Source organism: Haliotis rufescens, unplaced genomic scaffold (assembly GCF_023055435.1).
Source record: "Haliotis rufescens isolate VD_foot unplaced genomic scaffold, xgHalRufe1.0.p SCAF_15, whole genome shotgun sequence".
NCBI lineage: Eukaryota > Metazoa > Mollusca > Gastropoda > Lepetellida > Haliotidae > Haliotis > Haliotis rufescens.
Window position 1 is genome coordinate 11,703,403 of NW_025963835.1, and position 18,378 is coordinate 11,721,780.

Here is an 18,378-nt window from a genome sequence, read left to right on the forward strand (position 1 = left end):
AAAAAAATAAAACCATAAAGAAGGAGTGATGACTAAGCATCGGAACTGTTTTTGAAAAATAATATCGCTAACTAACATGTTTTCAGTTGAAAGTCAAACATCTGATAAAACTGAGAGGTATGGTTTCCTTTGCTCCTCAGTTTAAATGTGTCTCTTTGTAAACTTGTGGTCTTCATACAGACCGGGACACTGGGCCACGGTACACTGGCTTAATACTTCTACAAAAACCTTAAGGAAGTTGTTTTATTCCTTTTCGTTTCCGTTTTCGCTATTCATTAAAGTGTGCATGTCCAGAATACAGTCAAATGGTACGGTCACGGTAGATACCCACACCACGCGGTACTAATATAGCAAAGAGATAACTTTTTATTACAGACTGAATAAAATTACCATAGGATATTTATTTCGTCTCTTTCAAAGAGTAAAAATTCACCGTCCCCGGTCAAAGTCGAGTCCAGATCTTGTGAAAAGGAAGAGGTTTGACCTGAGGGAAATAGGGTACGAATGCTTATAACATGAATGTTTAGCACGGTGCCACTGTGAGTGTGTATTGTGGTGTTACGAGTGCTTGGGGACAAAGGGCAAATAAACGCAGCACATCTGCTGGCTTAGGGAAACCTGGAGAAAAGGCACCTGGGATCTGCACGGATTAAAATAATTAATAAAGTTGTAATGCGTGTGGTGGGGTGCCTGTATACAAAGTGCAGGTTATTAAAGCTCTCTGGAACTAAATTATAACGATGTGACTGTCAATTGATGCTTCATTTTGTGAAATGATAATATACATGAAATGAATATCCTTCCACAGTATAGGTGACTGCACAGCTTCCATGTATGATATTTATATGGAGGATATGTGCCCGCAACGTACACTCTAATCTCATTGCATAATAATTCTTAACTCTGTTACGTAATACAGATGGAACATTACTCTTAAAGAGTGTCTTCTTTCCCGTTTATCACAGTCACACAATGAAGAGACTGTTCAATAGGGAGCCCGATGTAAAACCATTGGAACCCTTCACAAAGAGCAACCTCGCCAGGAGCTACATGAAGCATTACATCCAGCATGAGGAGGGGGAGCTGGATGCAAAGGTAGGAATCACTGGAAGTACAGATAGGAGTACCTGAGGCAAAGGAAGTACTGGAAGTATAGGTAGGAAGCACTGGAAGTAAAGATAGGAGTACCTGAGGCAAAGGAAGTACTGGAAGTATAGGTAGGAAGCACTGGAAGTAAAGATAGGAGTACCTGAGGCAAAGGAAGTACTGGAAGTATAGGTAGGAAGCACTGGAAGTAAAGATAGGAGTACCTGAGGCAAAGGAAGTACTGGAAGTATAGGTAGGAAGCACTGGAAGTAAAGATAGGAGTACCTGGAAGCAAAGGTAGGAAGCGCTGGAAGTAAAGATAGGAGTACCTGGTAACAAAGGTAGGAGTAACTGGCAGGAGAGGTAGGCAGAGATAGGAAGCACTGGAAGCAAAGGTAGGGGTAACTGGAAGCAAAGGTAGGAGGAACTGGAAGCAAACGAAGGGGTAACTGAAGGCAAAGGTAGGGGTAACTTGAAGGAAATGCAGGAAGTACTTGAAGCAAAGGTTGGGGTAACTGGAAGCAAAGGTGGTGGTAACTGGAAGCAAAGGTAGGGGCAACTGGAAGCAAAGGTATGGGTAACTGGAAATAAAGGCAGGAAACACTTGAAGCAAAGGTGGGGGTAATTTGAAGAAAAGATGGGAGTTACTGGAAGCAAAGGTAGGGCACTTAGGAGATTTAGAACACAAAGAACAGTCGCTAACAGAATTGTGTACTGTAGACAAAGAAATCATTATAAATTTTGTTGCAGAAAATTTAAATCCATTTCACGTAAGAAATCAGTTGAAAGATTGCATAGAAGCATAAATAGTCAATCTAGCTTTTGGAAACAGATAAGATCATTACAAAACAAACCCAGACAGAAGAATCATATAACGAAAGCAGAATGGCTGTGCCATTTTAGAGAGGTTTTTGCAAATGACAATGTTTTTTCTCCTCACTTAGATGATGCAAATGAACTCAGTTCTAATCAGTTTACAGATATTGATGCATTCATACTAAATTCTACGATAACTGAACATGAAATTACATCATCAATAAATAAGTTAAAAAAAGGAAAATCCGCCGGGCCCGATCAAGTGCTGATAGAAATGCTTAAATGTTCCCAATTAGATATTATGCCATTTCTTCATAAATGTTTCAACAAACTCTTTGATAATTAAATATTTCCAAACAGTTGGTCTTGTTCAGAAATAGTCCCTCTACATAAAAAAGGCGATCCGAGAAACCCTGACAACTACAGGGGGATCTCATTAATGAGTGTTCTGGGGAAAATTTTTACCTCTGTTTTGAATAACAGGCTTACTAACTGGGCGAATATGAGAGATAAGATACCGGAAGTTCAAGCTGGTTTTAGAAAAAATTATTCAACCATAGATCATATTTTTACAATATATGCTGCAATTCAAAAATGTCTAACACGTCGTAAACACAAGGTTTACGTTGCTTTTATTGATTTTAAAAAGGCATTTGATACAGTTGATCGTTTTAAATTATGGTGTTGTTTAAGAAAAGCTGGACTACAAGGGAAGATGTTTAATATACTACAATCAATGTATTCAAATATGTGTACGTAGTGATTATGGTGTTACTGATTTTATCGATTGCCCATCTGGTTTACGTCAGGGATGTATACTGAGTCCTCTGTTATTTTCGTTTTTCATAAGCGAATTATATTATGAAATCTCAAGTAACGGCAAGCATGGTATACAGATGTATCCTGACATCCTTGAACTTCTTATGCTCCTTTTTGCCGATGATGTTATTTTACTATCTGACACTGTTATTGGTCTACAGAATCAGTTGAATGTATTAGATAAATATACTAAGGAATGGAATTTATCTGTAAATTTAGATAAGACAGAAATTATAGTATTCAGAAAAGGGGGTCCTTTAAATTTTAGGGAAAGATGGTACTTAAATGGACAACAAATTAATGTAGTTAATGGTTATAAGTATCTCGGCATAATGTTTAATTCAACACTAAATATGAACAAATGTGTATCTGACTTATCACTGCGAGGGAAACGAGCTTTACTTAATATAATGTCTGTTTCACATAAACTTGGAGTTATTACTCCAAAAGTATTTTTCAAATTATTTGATACTCAAATACAGCCAATTTTATTGTATGGATCTGAAGTGTGGGGTTACCGAAGATATGAATGTTTAGAAAGAATTCACCTACTGGCATGTAAAAAGTTTCTTCGCGTTGGAATAGCAACACCAAATAATATGATATAAGGAGAATGTGGAAGATACCCACTTTACATTAATTCACAAATAAAGTGTTTAAAATATTGGTTTAATATCATCCGTATGCCAGAACATCGGCTTCCGAAAAAAGCTTATAACAATGTCATGCTCTTTCATTTAGATAGTATCGGTAAGGTTACATGGGTATCGCATATTAGGACACTATTATTCTCACATGGATATGGGTATATATGGCTTAACCCATCTGTTGGTGATCAACCTTTATTTCTAAATGATTTTCGTAAAATAGCAATAAATATGTTCTATCAAGGGTGGCAATGCAACTTGGAAAATAGTTCACGTTATGATTTGTACAGAACATTTAAGACTCTATTAGAGCCAGAAAAATATCTATCAGTTTTAACAAATAGTCACCTAAGAAATGGATATATTAAATACAGACTTGGCTTGTCAAAACTTATGATTAACTATGGACGGAATATATCACTTGAAAGAATACAAAGAATTTGTCCATTCTGTAACTCTGCAATAGAAGACGAAATACATTTTACCTTTGAATGTCCTTATTATGCAGAATTACGTACTAAATATATACCAGAATGTTTCTTATCTAAGACGAGTAGAATAGCTTTTGTTTCTATTTTGTCATCGAATGATGCCGATGTAATGTTTAAACTGTCTTTATTTGTAAAACATGGGATGGAACTACGAAATAACATGTTGAGTGGAAATTCATAATTTTAATTACCTCACCCTAGAAAGCCCTCATGATTATCACCGATTGTTAAATGAATGTTATATTTATATAATTTTTGGTGTATCTCCCAATCTGTAAATTCTCACCCACTGTATTTATCTGAACTTGTATATGGGCCGATGGCCTTTGATACAATAAACATCTTTGACTTTGACTAAAGGTGGGGGTAACTGGAAGCAAACGTATGAAGCATTGGAAGCATAGGTGGGGGGAGGGAGGGGGGACTGGAAGTAAAGGTAGGAGTAACTGGAAACAAAGGTAGGGGTAACTGGAAGTAAAGGTGGGGGGAACTGGAAGCAAAGGTAGGGGTAACTGGAAGTAAAGGTGGGTGAAACTGGAAGTAAAGGTGGGGGTAACTGGAAGGAATGGTAGGGGTAACTGGAAGGAATGGTAGGGGTACCTTGAAGCAAAGGTCTGGGAACTAGAAGCAAACGTAGAGGTGACTGGAAGCAATGGTAGGGGTAACTGAAAGCAATGGTAGTGGTAACTGGAAGCAAAGGTAGGGGTTACTGGAAGCAAAGGTTGGGGAACTAGAAGCAAAGGTAGGGGTGACTGGAAGTAATGGTAGGGGTAACTGAAAGGAATGGTAGGGGAAACAAGAGGCAAAGGTAGGAGTACCTGAAAGCAAAGGTTGGGGAACTAGAAGCAAAGGTAGGGGTAACTGGAAGCAATGGTAGGGGTAACTGGAAGTAAAGGTGGGGGGAACTGGAAGTAAAGGTGGGGGGAACTGGAAGTAAAGGTGGGGGTAACTGGAAGCAAAGATTGGGGAACTAGAAGCAAAGGTAGGGGGAACTGGAAGCAAAGGTAGGGGTAACTGGAAGCAAAGGTAGGGGTTACTGGAAGCAAAGGTAGGGGTAAGTGGAAGGAATGGTAGGGGTAACTGGAAGCAAAGGTAGGAGTAACTGGAAGGAATGGTAGGGGTAACTAGAGGCAAAGGTAGGAGTACCTGGAAGCAAAGATTGGGGAACTAGAAGCAAAGGTAGGGGGAACTGGAAGCAAAGGTAGGGGTAACTGGAAGCAAAGGTAAGGGTTACTGGAAGCAAAGGTAGGGGTAAGTGGAAGGAATGGTAGGGGTAACTGGAAGGAATGGTAGGGGTAACTAGAGGCAAAGGTAGGAGTACCTGGAAGCAAAGGTTGGGGAACTAGAAGCAAAGGTAGAGGTAACTGGAAGCAATGGTAGGGGTAACTGGAAGCAATGGTAGGGGTAACTGAAAGCAATGGTAGGGGTAACTGGAAGGAATGGTAGGGGTGACTGGAAGCAATGGTAGGGGTAACTGGAAGCAAAGTTAGGGGTAACTGGAAGGAATTGTAGGGGTAACTGGATGCAAAGGTGTGGAAGCAAAGGTAGGAGTAACTGGAAGTGAAGGTTGGGGTAACTTGAAGCAAAGGTAGGAGTGACTGAAAGCAATGGTGGGAAGCACTGGAAGCATCGGTAGGAGTAACCGGAAGCAAAGGTAGGAGTCCGTAACAAAACGAGCATGTAGTCACCTGACATCCATTGTACATGCGTGTTTCAACATATATGCTTTAGATTCGAAAGATGGAGTCAAAGCGCAACCAGAAACGGGTGCAGGTTTCAAAACGTTTAATCAAACGTCGTCGGCGTCCATCAACGTTCAGACGCACGTCATCACAGGAGCGCACAGCGAAGGACTCCCTCGATGTTCAGGATGACATTGCCGAGACGTGTGCAGCTGTCTTTGGAATCAAGCGCAAAAACCCATATGCGCATATGCCCTCTCCGGACGCGAAGAAGACGGTCCAGGGGACCTTCTCCCAGGGGACAATTCCTAAAATACAGAGGATGTACGTTGGTTTTGTTTATGTTTCTATAGCACCAAAGTTCGATATCATTCGTTTGCTAAGGAGAGTCTGGATTTAGGACAGTTTGCTGGTTCAGGCAATTCTGACATTCAGCACTTTATTAGACTACGAACGCAAGGTTCAGTCACTGCAGGGCAAAAGAAATGTTCACTCCTCCATGTCAGAATGATGAGATCTGATTGGTTCACGTGATCTTGCTAAAATACTATGTATCCCGCCTGAGAGGGAAATAAATTTCTGAGCGGGAGAATAAATCTCTTATACCCCTCTTCGACGCAACGCTTTTTACGAGACAATGAAAATCATATGACACAACACGAGTTAACCTCAGCTCAATGGAACAGCTCTTTCTCTCAATTTTGAATTTACTTTAATTCTTAAATAGATTCGTTATGGCAGTATCACTAAAGGTACATGTGGTTTTATACGTTCCTCGTTGGGTTTTATATAACTTCGACTCCTGGTATAAAAGCTAACAAGGGACGCATAAAACCCCATGTGCCCCGAGTGACACTGCTACAACTTACAGTCTACACCCATGATTTTGGTGGATAAAAATGAACGAACGAGAAACAGTTATTCGATGGTGATGTATTTGACATCGGTATGATAGTTGTGGTTTTGAACTTAAGTTTGCAGTGATTCGGCGATTGTTTTCAGCCTAGTAATGTTTCCACAACGCTTGTAAGTGTATACTTTCTTTTGTCTGACAGTTTATATAAATCTAAATAAATGTAACAATAGCGACAGTGATTCTCATTCTGACAAGGTCAAGTCAGTCGGTAACATGGGCATGATGTGCAAACCTCTTTTTTTCAAAATCCTGGATCCACCTCTGGTGTTTGTTTAACCCTTGTTTATTCAAACATGTACTTAATTGACTTCTCCTGACATCCTGAACGAATCTCCGTGCTGCAGCTCCCGCCACCTCAACCAACAATGCACCTCAATGGCCTACACAGCTATCGTAGCCTCCAAGAATCTGCCTACAACATACTGGACGCCGAAGTTCATCGATCGCCTCGTCGTTACCGCAGACCGACTTCACCATCAATCCCTCATCGACAGGAACTGGAAGCCGGGAAAAACTCAGAGACTCGCTGTGGATGAAGTACAGGAGTTCCCGCGCGACACGCGCTCTGACTGGAATTTCAAGTAAGTTCAGACTCGGAGCATAACACGGCAGTGGTTAATCCAAAAATGCGCATGTCCGGAAGAAATCACCTGGAACAGTACCGTCCGGATTAATTGGTTTTACTGTATTTGAGAGTAGTTTGGTGAAGAGAGGTTGAGAAAGGCTTCAGTGTTTTGTTGGAGTGTTTTGATAGTTAAATTGTTATCTCATCGTCACTGGGAGTCCAGGCTAATTGCCAGTGTCATGCCAATTTGGAAAAATTCATTACTTTATTCGGATTTGTGAACGGTAGATACACAGAGACGGGGACCACTAATACCTGGCGCGACCAAACGGTATCAACGTTCGGGTTATTATTTTCTTTCTTAAATACACAGAGTCCAGTGTATAGATGTATTTAACATTGCATTTAAAACAATAATACCTCTTCCTCTTCATATCGGTGAAAAGCCAACTTCACAAAGCCATATATTTGTTATAACTATATATTAACATGATTTGGATTTTTAAAAATTCAAATTTGTGAATTTTTACTGACATATTCTGGTGATTTGGGAGCCGAATATCGGCTTCTGAACAGGTTTTGGTAATAAATCCAAAGGGTCGGTGATCGACATGCTTCTTTTGAGTACTACAGCTCCACCAGTATTGAATCAAATTGTGTGTACAGTTCCTAAAAACCCATAACTGCACCAATAAGAGTTTTCGTGTATTGACCAGTCATTTATTACAAGACGGGTAGGTCAGAGCTTTTATCATGCGCTAATTATGTACTGGAAATAATGACCCTCCCCTAATGCTTGTCATATTTTTTGATGACCCAACATCCTTGTACATTTTTTTCAACCAAATATGTGTCCATTTTTATTACCCTTCCCAAGAGACTGTCATATTTTTGGGTCACCCTCTCCTGATTCCCCCATGTAATACATGACGGGTGGCTTATCTCTATGACCAGGGTGCAGCCTACCAAGTACTGCCATGGACTGGTGATGCCCCAAACCGAGACACAGAGGCAGAACCTGAAGGACATGTGCGGCATGTCGCTTCAAACAGCTCTAGAGGAATGCTATGAGACCAAGGCCGACGGCTGCCTCGTTACAGTCGGGGTCTTCTCCACAGCCGTCATCAAGGACCCAGTTGGCCGCCCGTGCGTCTTTGACTCCCACAGCAACAACGGACGTGGATGGGGCGGGCGTGGGGGTGCGTCCCTCTACAAATTCGACTCCATGGAGCACCTGTGCAAGTACTATGCACAAAAGCACGGGAAGGCGGAAGTCTTCAACGTTGCTGGGCTCGAGGTAGAGAACCTCGAGCCAAACAAATTATGCCGGTGATCAGGTAAACACGAAGATTGCACTTATTGTTAAGTCGCATCAGTTGCATACGTGGGGAAACAATAGACAATGAGCATTGCTAAATTATTAGTCTTGAAAATAATTTCACTTGGTTTTTAATTACTACTGATTTACAAAATTGTAAATAATAAATAATTTTGACTGACATCTTCCCAGGTTCATAGATTTCCTGAATATTAGAGAGCATATTATTAGTTATGGTGTCTTTACCTGCAGCATACTTTGTCATATTAGATGAGCAGAAACATATTGGGCGAGGCATGAGCTTACCTTATATGACGCCGTTTACTGCAACTAAAGACACCATAACGAATTTATCATACCGAAAGGTTTACGTTAGCTGGTATGTTTATCGCACATGGCATGTCAAAATGAAAACTTGCCACTTACAACCGGTGTGAATGACAGGATCAGTAACACAGGTCCAGGCATAATAAATGTAGTTCTCAATGTGTCCATGTTGTATTTATATATATGGTTTCTGAAAAATGGTATTTTGTGATAATTTCTTAAAATAAGTTAAAAAACAACACGTCCTGTTATGTAGTTACACTTTTAGAATGATATAAATGTAACACCACAGTGACCACTAAGTGAACAGCGGTCAGGTGTCAGACTTGCATCAGTCAGTAAATGTCATATATTTTACGAGCGCTTAATTTATTTAATCATCGGCACTTTATATTCAGAGTAAGTTCCCTTGAAAGGGAAGTTATTGCGAATGAAATTCGAGAGACAGTTTATCAAAAGTTACGATTAATTGGTCCTTTATGTAATTATGTCAACAACAAAAATGTATTGTGTTGTAACTAGTAAGCCCCGAAGAACATTTCTTTAATGAAAAGTGAAGTGGTTATTTTCAAATATGAACGAATGCCTCTTCATGTAAATAATGTCTCCCGTAGGCGGAAGCACGTGGTGCCGATCAAAACATTGCAACACACGTGTTGACGTTTCAATTTTATCAGACTATTTGGGATTATATCTTCGTTTGAAACAAACAACAAGGAAATGAGGTGATACTATATTGTGTGTGTCAATCAAACATACTTGTTTGAGTATCAATTTCCAGGAGGCTTGCTCCAAGTAACACTGATAAGTTACTAAAATATAAAATTAAAAGCATACAGCTGTAAGCGGTATTACTTCAATAAAAACGTGTATTCTTTTCTTGTCAGTTTCAAATGGAGGTAGGGGTAATTCCACTTTAAAAATATTCCAGAAACTATAATAGAAAAGTTAACGTGTACACTTACAAGTAGCTGTGACATAACGTAACGAGTCCTGTATTCGATCAAGCGATGGAATACGTGCTTTGAGTTGTCTAAGTAAACAGTCGACAGGGGTGTGGATCACAAGATTTATCGATACTGCCATAATATAGAGTCATACTATACTACTCAATAAACGATAAGGACCACCTTATTCATTCATATTGGGGCGGTCGGGTAGCCTAGCTAGTGGGTAAAGCATTCATCCTGGTTCGATTCCCGACATGGGTACAATGTGTGAAGCCCAATTCTGGTTTCCCCAGCCGTATTATTGCTGGAATATTGCTAAAAGCGGCGTAAAACCATACTCACTCACTCACTATTTATTCATGTTACTGTGGTTAATATGTCATATGACATACCAAATTAACTAAAGTTATATGAAAGAATCAGTTGGTCATTGACGTTTTTTGAGTAGTATATCAATGTTACCTACATGTTTGTATCAACAAGTAATTTATTGTGTTACAGCACCGGCATGGGAAATGGGGAGGTAACTCCCCATACGGAGGAGGAGGAGGTGGGGAAGCGCGTGCTGGCCCAGTTCAAGAGCGAGACGGGAGAGGTGGCAGGAAATCCGTTTGACTTGCCGGTTGATATCACCGTTGACAAGCTCAAACTAGTATGCAGTGCCATCCTCCAGAAAGTGAGTGCCTTGTTGCATCCATTTGAAGTAAGAGTACACAGCTCACACTAAGTTTTGTTGCCGGTGACAAAATCTCAACATGAACCAACAGCTGATCTCGTGAAATACCTGGTAAATCATGATACAAGTACATTGCTTACTAACGGTTTTAACTCAAATTGGCAATTATGCTGATAAATCTCTGAATTTATTATGAATAATAAAATTGTTTCATTACTGATGTAACCTTGGTAGCTAATGGTACATCATTTCTTTTTTGCAGGATGAAAGCACGCCATATTCATTCTTTGTCAATGAGACAGAGATTCAGGAAAGCCTTGAGAAAACCCTACAGAAGGTCGAAGTGACCTCTTCAGAACAAGTGCTTGATATTGTGTATCAGCCCCAAGCTGTATTCCGAGTGCGAGCTGTCACACGCTGCACCAGCACAATAGAGGGCCATGCAGATGCTGTTATAGCAGTAGCCTTTAGTCCAGACGGAAGGTGTGTGTCTATATATGATCTAGTGTTGGAAGTCACAGATTCGGTTCGAAATATCATCCAAATGCATAAGTTATCATTTTTGCAGTTCAATTGTGGCTTATATATCTGCCAGTGATTTCAGTTATTAACTCAATATCCTCACTGAGTCACAATGGTCACTAAGACTTAATGTGACCATTCTGTAAGCTTGTTGTGACCTTTTACTCTTCATGGAGCTGTAGAGGCAGGGGTCACACAGTTGTCCATTTATTTCAGGCACCTTGCAAGTGGATCTGGTGACACTACAGTCCGGTTTTGGGACGTCAGTACAGAGACTCCCCACTTCACATGTAAAGGTATGTAGAGTGTAGGACTGTCAGAGACTCGCCAGTTTACTTGTACAGGTGGGTAGAGTGTAGGACTGTCAGAGACTCCCCAGTTTACTTGTACAGGTGGGTAGAGTGTAGGACTGTCAGAGACTCGCCAGTTTACTTGTACAGGTGGGTAGAGTGTAAGGACTGTCAGAGACTCCCCAGTTTACTTGTATAGGTGGGTAGAGTGTAGGTCTGTCAGAGACTCCCCAGTTTACTTGTACAGGTGGGTAGAGCGTAGGACTGTCAGAGACTCCCCAGTTTACTTGTACAGGTGGGTAGAGCGTAGGTCTGTGATAGACTCATCCAGTTTACTTGTACAGGTGGGTAGAGTGTAGGACTGTCAGAGACTCCCCAGTTTACTTGTATAGGTGGGTAGAGTGTAGGTCTGTCAGAGACTCCCCAGTTTACTTGTATAGGTGGGTAGAGTGTAGGTCTGTCATAGACTCCCCAGTTCACATGTACAGGTGGGTAGAGTGTAGGTCTGTCAGAGACTCCCCAGTTTACTTGTATAGGTGGGTAGAGTGTAGGTCTGTCAGAGACTCCCCAGTTTACTTGTATAGGTGGGTAGAGTGTAGGACTGTCAGAGACTCGCCAGTTTACTTGTACAGGTGGGTAGAGTGTAGGACTGTCAGAGACTCCCCAGTTTACTTGTATAGGTGGGTAGAGTGTAGGTCTGTCAGAGGCTCCCCAGTTTACTTGTATAGGTGGGTAGAGTGTAGGACTGTCAGAGACTCCCCAGTTTACTTGTATAGGTGGGTAGAGTGTAGGTCTGTCAGAGACTCGCCAGTTTACTTGTATAGGTGGGTAGAGTGTAGGTCTGTCAGAGACTCCCCATTTTACTTGTATAGGTGGGTAGAGTGTAGGTCTGTCATAGACTCCCCAGTTCACATGTACAGGTGGGTAGAGTGTAGGTCTGTCAGAGACTCCCCAGTTTACTTGTATAGGTGGGTAGAGTGTAGGTCTGTCAGAGACTCCCCAGTTTACTTGTATAGGTGGGTAGAGGGTAGGTCTGTCACAGACTCCCCAGTTCACATGTACAGGTGGGTAGAGTGTAGGACTGTCAGAGACTCCCCAGTTTACTTGTATAGGTGGGTAGAGTGTAGGACTGTCAGAGACTCCCCAGTTTACTTGTATAGGTGGGTAGAGTGTAGGACTGTCAGAGACTCCCCAGTTTACTTGTATAGGTGGGTAGAGTGTAGGACTGTCAGAGACTCTCCAGTTTACTTGTATAGGTGGGTAGAGTGTAGGTCTGTCAGAGACTCCCCAGTTTACTTGTATAGGTGGGTAGAGTGTAGGACTGTCAGAGACTCCCCAGTTTACTTGTATAGGTGGGTAGAGTGTAGGTCTGTCAGAGACTCCCCAGTCCACATGTTAAGAAAGGCAGCAGTGGAGGACTGTCAGAGACTCCCCAGTTTACTTGTATAGGTGGGTAGAGTGTAGGTCTGTCATAGACTCGCCAGTTCACATGTATAGGTGGGTAGAGTGTAGGTCTGTCAGAGACTCCCCAGTTTACTTGTATAGGTGGGTAGAGCTTAGGTCTGTCAGAGACTCCCCAGTTTACTTGTACAGGTGGGTAGGGTGTAGGACTGTCAGAGACTCCCCAGTTCACATGTACAGAAGGGTAGAGTGTAGGACTGTCAGAGACTCCCCAGTTCACATGTACAGAAGGGTAGAGTGTAGGTCTGTCAGAGACTTCCCAATCCACATGTTAAGAAAGGCAGCAGTGGAGGACTGTTAGAGATTATTTATTTGAGTGTTTACTCACAAGTCATTCACATTGGGTACCGGTATTGATAGAGTCTTTGGGTAGTTAGCAGATGTTTCCTCCCTTAGGTCCAGTCTTTTGGGTATTTTTACTAATGAGTAGACACATTTTTTAATAATTTTACTTCAAATGTTGTTTCTAGTTATTTCTAGTTCATATGTGTTCGAATGTTGACGCAAGTGTGTAACATGTCACATAAACAGCAATATACATTTATATTTTTCGTTTCACTGCCCGCCGCCCCTACTGAAAAGCAGCTGGAAAAGAAATAAATTAAACATAAAAATGTTTGTTTTATTTTTATCTCCCACTAATAATATAGTCCCCCTTATGCAATATAAAAATGTTGTATATAAATTCCATGTCAAGATCACTATCAGTGATTCAAGAAGCCAGCTGCATGTGAAAAGGATGGATTTGGACATTGTGCAGAGTTGTAATAATGTTAGGCTTTTAAATACATTTAGTGTATTTGTATGCAAACAACTAAAAATTAATTGGGTACAGTGTAGTTACTGCCTGCCCACCTGCCCGTGACTGGTAACTTTGTCACAGTCATGCTGCATGACGTTTTCCTCCACCTGCCCAACTGTCTGGGAGATAATTTTAAGACTACTTACGTATTCCGTCACGATATGGCTGAAATACTGTCGATGTGACGTTAAATTTTAACTCACTCACTCACTTACGTATTCAGTTTTATTATGACTCCTAGTAGATTCTCAAGTAATTGTTTGTGTTAATTTTAACTGAAGCAAGACAAGATCTGTCTCTTAATTTTCGTGGTTTCTCACTATTTATAATGTCTGAATGTGGGTAGGTAACTTTGAAGATGGGCAGGCAACATTTATAGGTCAGCTGCCTGACTTTCTTGTTGGGTTTTAAATTTGTTTCAAACACTGATTGGGTAATGGTGATATATTTTGTGTATTTTATGCAAATACACTGCCTGCCTGGCCCTCTGCCTCTTGCCAATACAATTTTCAATTTGCACTGACTCTGCTTTTTGCCAGGTCACAGACACTGGATTCTGTGTATTGCCTGGTCTCCGGATGGGAACAAGTTGGCTTCAGGATGCAAGAATAGTCAGGTAGTAGGACATCCCCCACTTCTATCCTCTTCCCTCCCATGTTGCAAGGGTTGTGCAGAGTTGTGTCCCTTAGGGGAGCCAGAGACCTCTGATCATGGGTTCAAATCCCAGGTTGGCTCTGCTTGTGTTCAAAGGTTTGTCAGCACCAAAGCTGCACCTGTGGGTTTTTCCTCCCACATTGAGCTGACATGCAGTCATATCACTGAAATCCATGTTTACTTCTCAACCTAAGGCTTATATCTTCACATGATGTGTAAATCTGTGCCTGTTCTAACTTTGCAAGCCTTGCAACTATTGTATCGCCATGAGCATTTAACATTGTTGAAAGGTGATTAGACAATGAGATTCAAGTAGTTCAGACACCCCTACTAACAATCAATTGCATGGATCGATGCTCATGATGTCAATCACTGGATTGTCTGGTCCAGACTCGATTATTTTACAGACCGCCGTCATATAGCTGGCATATTGCTGAGTGCGTCGTTAAACAACAAACAAACAAACAATTTGAAACAAACACTGCTAATGAATTCAACATGATGAATTTTTATTATGTATTTTAATCTGAGAATCAATTATATCGGTAATTACAATGTATCAGTTTCACACAGATTACAATTGCTAAACCTTGCATGTATGTATCTAGATCTGCTCTGCGGCTGATATTCGTTCCCAAGTCGGTAGCAAGTGTCTGTAAAAGTCTTGATCTGGAACGGACAAATTGCCAAGCTATGTTATATTAGTACTAACTAATCAGGTGCTAATGTCATGGCTCTACAGAGGTGGCTTGCCTCTCTCTGACAACAGGAGCAATAAACAAGAAGGGGCTTTCATGTTCAGTTTTTCATTTAATATTAAAATACCCCTGAATTCAAGATAAATAGGACTTTTAAGAAAGTCACGATTTCAAACCAAATTACGTTTTCTTTCCTTTTTCTGCCAAAGGCACTTGGTTTATCAATACCTGCCTCCATTGATAATTGACACCAAGTAGAGCACAGTCCCCTTGAATATGTGATTGGAATCTGGCATTCATGAATAGACTTACTAAGGATTCATCTTGGCTTATTTAGAAACGTTTGTTTGCATATATTTGTACAGTTGGTACAGTATTTGATGGGGTGTCGGAGTCCATCAATATTTTTTCAAGGTTACTATCTTTTTCGTGTATTTACTGCCGACACACGATGGTTTGCGGAAGATGGTGTTTCTCATGCTTGTTTCCTTTGTTCAGATCTGTGTGTGGGATCCCAACACAGGGAACCAGATTGGCCGAACCCTGACCGGACACAAGCAGTGGATCACATGGTTGTCATGGAAACCACTTCATCTGTGAGTAAGCCCGACATTGTCATGTCTATTTATAGCAACACTTAGAATCAGTGCCACGCATCATACGTTTAGACATCCGTTTCATGGCACATGGCATAGGCAAATATTTAGTTATTTTTCAGTGCCTAATTTTAGAACATGCAGAATCTTGTGTTTAATCTTACTGTGTTCGAACAGAAATATATTTGATGAATACCAACCAATTAGTTTCCCTTCTGTGTTTTTGTTTGGTTGGTCATGTGAAGTGTATATACCTCTTTTTAGGATCTTGCAATGCCATCTGTTTATCTGTACCACATGATGTGACCCGTGAACATCCGGGATAGAATAGGTCTTCAGCAACCCATGTTTGCTGTAAAAGGCGACTAAGATTGTCGTAAGAAGCAGGATCGGGTGGCCAGACTCGCTGACTTGGATGATGCACTTCATCAATCTGAATGGCGTGGATCGATGCTCATGATGTCAATCACTGGATTGTCTGATCCAGACTCGATTATTTACAGACCACTGTCATATAGCTGGAATATTGCTGAGTGCGGCGTTAAACAACAAACTCACTCACTCACTCACTCACCTTACGAAACAATACATTTCAATGTAGAAGCGCAAATCACGTGACTGACACTGACCTTGAATAATGACTCGTCAGATGATAAGTCTGGTCTGCCACATGAGGAATGTTAATGCTTGTCTGCTAGAAAACAAGATGGCGTATGGTACAGTAAACTACGGTTATAACAAACTCAAAGGGACCACTTATTTTAGTTTGTAATAACCGTAGTTCATAAGCATGTAGGCATACGAGTATATACAGCAAATGGCCTGGACTAAGAAATAAGTTCATTATATCTGTCAGTTTGTTTTTAGGGTGTTCATTATAAACGTAGTTTACTGTAGTAACATTTTACTATGCAACAGAGGAAACTAGTAATCTTCAATGTGAAATTCAGTACAACAAAACAAATGATTACTCTTGACAAGGTCAATATGGAAAACAAGGCCCCGAGGACCTGTGCCTTGATGTGGTCTGAATGGAGGCCTTGTTCAGCCAGAACCACCTCGGGTTGGGTCCTTGTTTGTGTATATTGACCTTGCCAAGGATAAGTATTTGTATAGTATGAGGTTGCAAATTATGTTTGATATGGGCTCTTGTATGACATCCGGTGCAGCATGTTTGTGTGTAAACAGAATATTGTCCGGAAGATACACCTGCAGATGATCCATTTGTAAATCAGTTGCATGTCTCCGTGGTCTAGTGGTAGAGCATACGCCTGGAGAGCGGAAGGTCCAGTTATACCAAAAGCTGATTTTATAGTGCTAGCCCACTTAGATACCATGCCGCAGTTTAACATGATTACCCCACTCAGACACAGTTTATTGACTCTGACCAGTCCTTGTTTGAGACCCTTAATGCCGAGCGCCAGACAGAGTAACAAGTACCATCATTACATGTTAGGCATGACACGGCCTGGGATCAAACTCCCGACCTTCCGCTCTCCAGGTGGACGCTCTAACACTAGACCACAGAGGTGGTCTAGCACGATCATCTTAAGAAAGGGCTTGAACATATCTTTTGTTTTCTGTTACAGAGATCCAGAATGTCGCTATTTGGCTAGTTCGTCCAAGGTAAGTCAAGGTCAAGGTTATATCAGATCAAGAATAGAAGCAGCAGAGCTGAACATGTTTGTGTCATCTTATGAAAAAAAAAGCAAACAATAATAAGTATAATTGAAAAGATGAAATTGAGGGACTGTCCCTGGACATATTGGGAGTCCTGGCAAGTTTGAGTCGCGCTGTTCAAACACCACTCTCTCTACTGGCTCAAATGTTATAAAGTTTTCACAATCTACTAGTTCATGTTAAAGCTAATTACTTTTAGACAATTTTTCGTTTTCAAAGCCTAGACATATTCTGAAAACATGTTCCAGACATTTGAGCATTGTCTCTAAAGGAAGACTTTAATGACTGATTTTATTCTCAGAAATATGTTTTATCAATATAAGTAATATGTTTGAAAGTAGTGAATTACAGCAGGTATATTGATGTTCTTCTGATGGTTTGTTTGTCTGCCAGGACGGCACGGTGAGGATCTGGGACACCGTGCTCGGCCACACCCACCTGACACTGTCCGGGCACCTGCAGTCTGTGTCATGTGTCAAGTGGGGGGGCACGGACCTTCTCTACACCGCGTCACAGGACCGCACTGTCAAGGTGTGGAGAGCCAGCGATGTGAGTCATTTTGTCTGTAGCATCATGTTCAATACTATTTCTTCTGGTCATCATTAATAAGTCCTTTTAGTTTTGACTATTGCAGGTGTTCGAAAGTAGCCTAAAAAAAAGTAGAAAAAGTTTTGAGTGTTGAGTTTTTGTTATTTTAGGGGTTTGTGATGGACCCTGTTTCAACATTAGGAGTCGTCCCACGTACATATAAGCAATATGATATATGACTGTTTTGACACGCAGTTCGTAAATTTGTGGCTCCTGAAGCTAGAGTCGGCAGTTGTAATCCCAGTGCACTAACTGGTTGAGATTCTGTGTGGGTATACACAAAGATGATGGAATCTGGTGAAGCTTGCGTCAAGCCAACAGCTGCCAACACTAGACACAATTTCCTGCACAGTCAAACATTTTCTCTTATCGTTTCCTCTAGTTGCTGCTGCTGCTGTAGTTGATGTTGAAGAAGTAGTAGCAGTAGCAGTAGCAATGGGATTCAGGTCAAGGTGGTTAATTTCTGCCTGTTAAATATGGCCAGTTGTCAGAGTTGTCTCCCTTGGACTGTGATTTGTACAGAATGCTTGTGCAGGACATATTCATCATATGAAGGAAATGTTACATGTTTTGTACAATGTCTGTTGTGTGTGTTGTTGTATGAGATGTCCTCGTGTGTGTTGTTGTATGAGATGTCCTCGTGTGTGTTGTTGTATGAGATGTCCTCGTGTGTGTTGTTGTATGAGATTTCCTCGTGTGTGTTGTTGTATGAGATGTCCTCGTGTGTGTTGTTGTATGAGATTTCCTTGAGTGTGTTGTTGTATGAGATTTCCTCGTGTGTGTTGTTGTATGAG

General features: G+C 41.0%; 1 protein-coding gene across 4 annotated transcripts in view; it reads left to right on the forward strand.

Moving 5' to 3' along the window:
- The first annotated feature begins 8,972 nt into the window (after window positions 1–8,972).
- LOC124110441 (notchless protein homolog 1-like) overlaps window positions 8,973–18,378 on the forward strand; it is a 64,227-nt gene continuing 54,821 nt past the window's right edge. For all 4 annotated transcript variants that reach the window (XM_048396134.1, XM_048396136.1, XM_048396137.1 and 1 more), the window contains exons 1-8: window positions 8,973–9,392; window positions 10,119–10,293; window positions 10,556–10,776; window positions 11,032–11,111; window positions 13,908–13,984; window positions 15,219–15,316; window positions 16,906–16,942; window positions 17,390–17,545. In XM_048396134.1, the coding sequence (XP_048252091.1) occupies window positions 9,388–9,392; window positions 10,119–10,293; window positions 10,556–10,776; window positions 11,032–11,111; window positions 13,908–13,984; window positions 15,219–15,316; window positions 16,906–16,942; window positions 17,390–17,545 (849 nt within the window). In that variant the 5' untranslated portion in view covers window positions 8,973–9,387. The remainder of the gene's footprint in view (window positions 9,393–10,118; window positions 10,294–10,555; window positions 10,777–11,031; window positions 11,112–13,907; window positions 13,985–15,218; window positions 15,317–16,905; window positions 16,943–17,389; window positions 17,546–18,378) is intronic.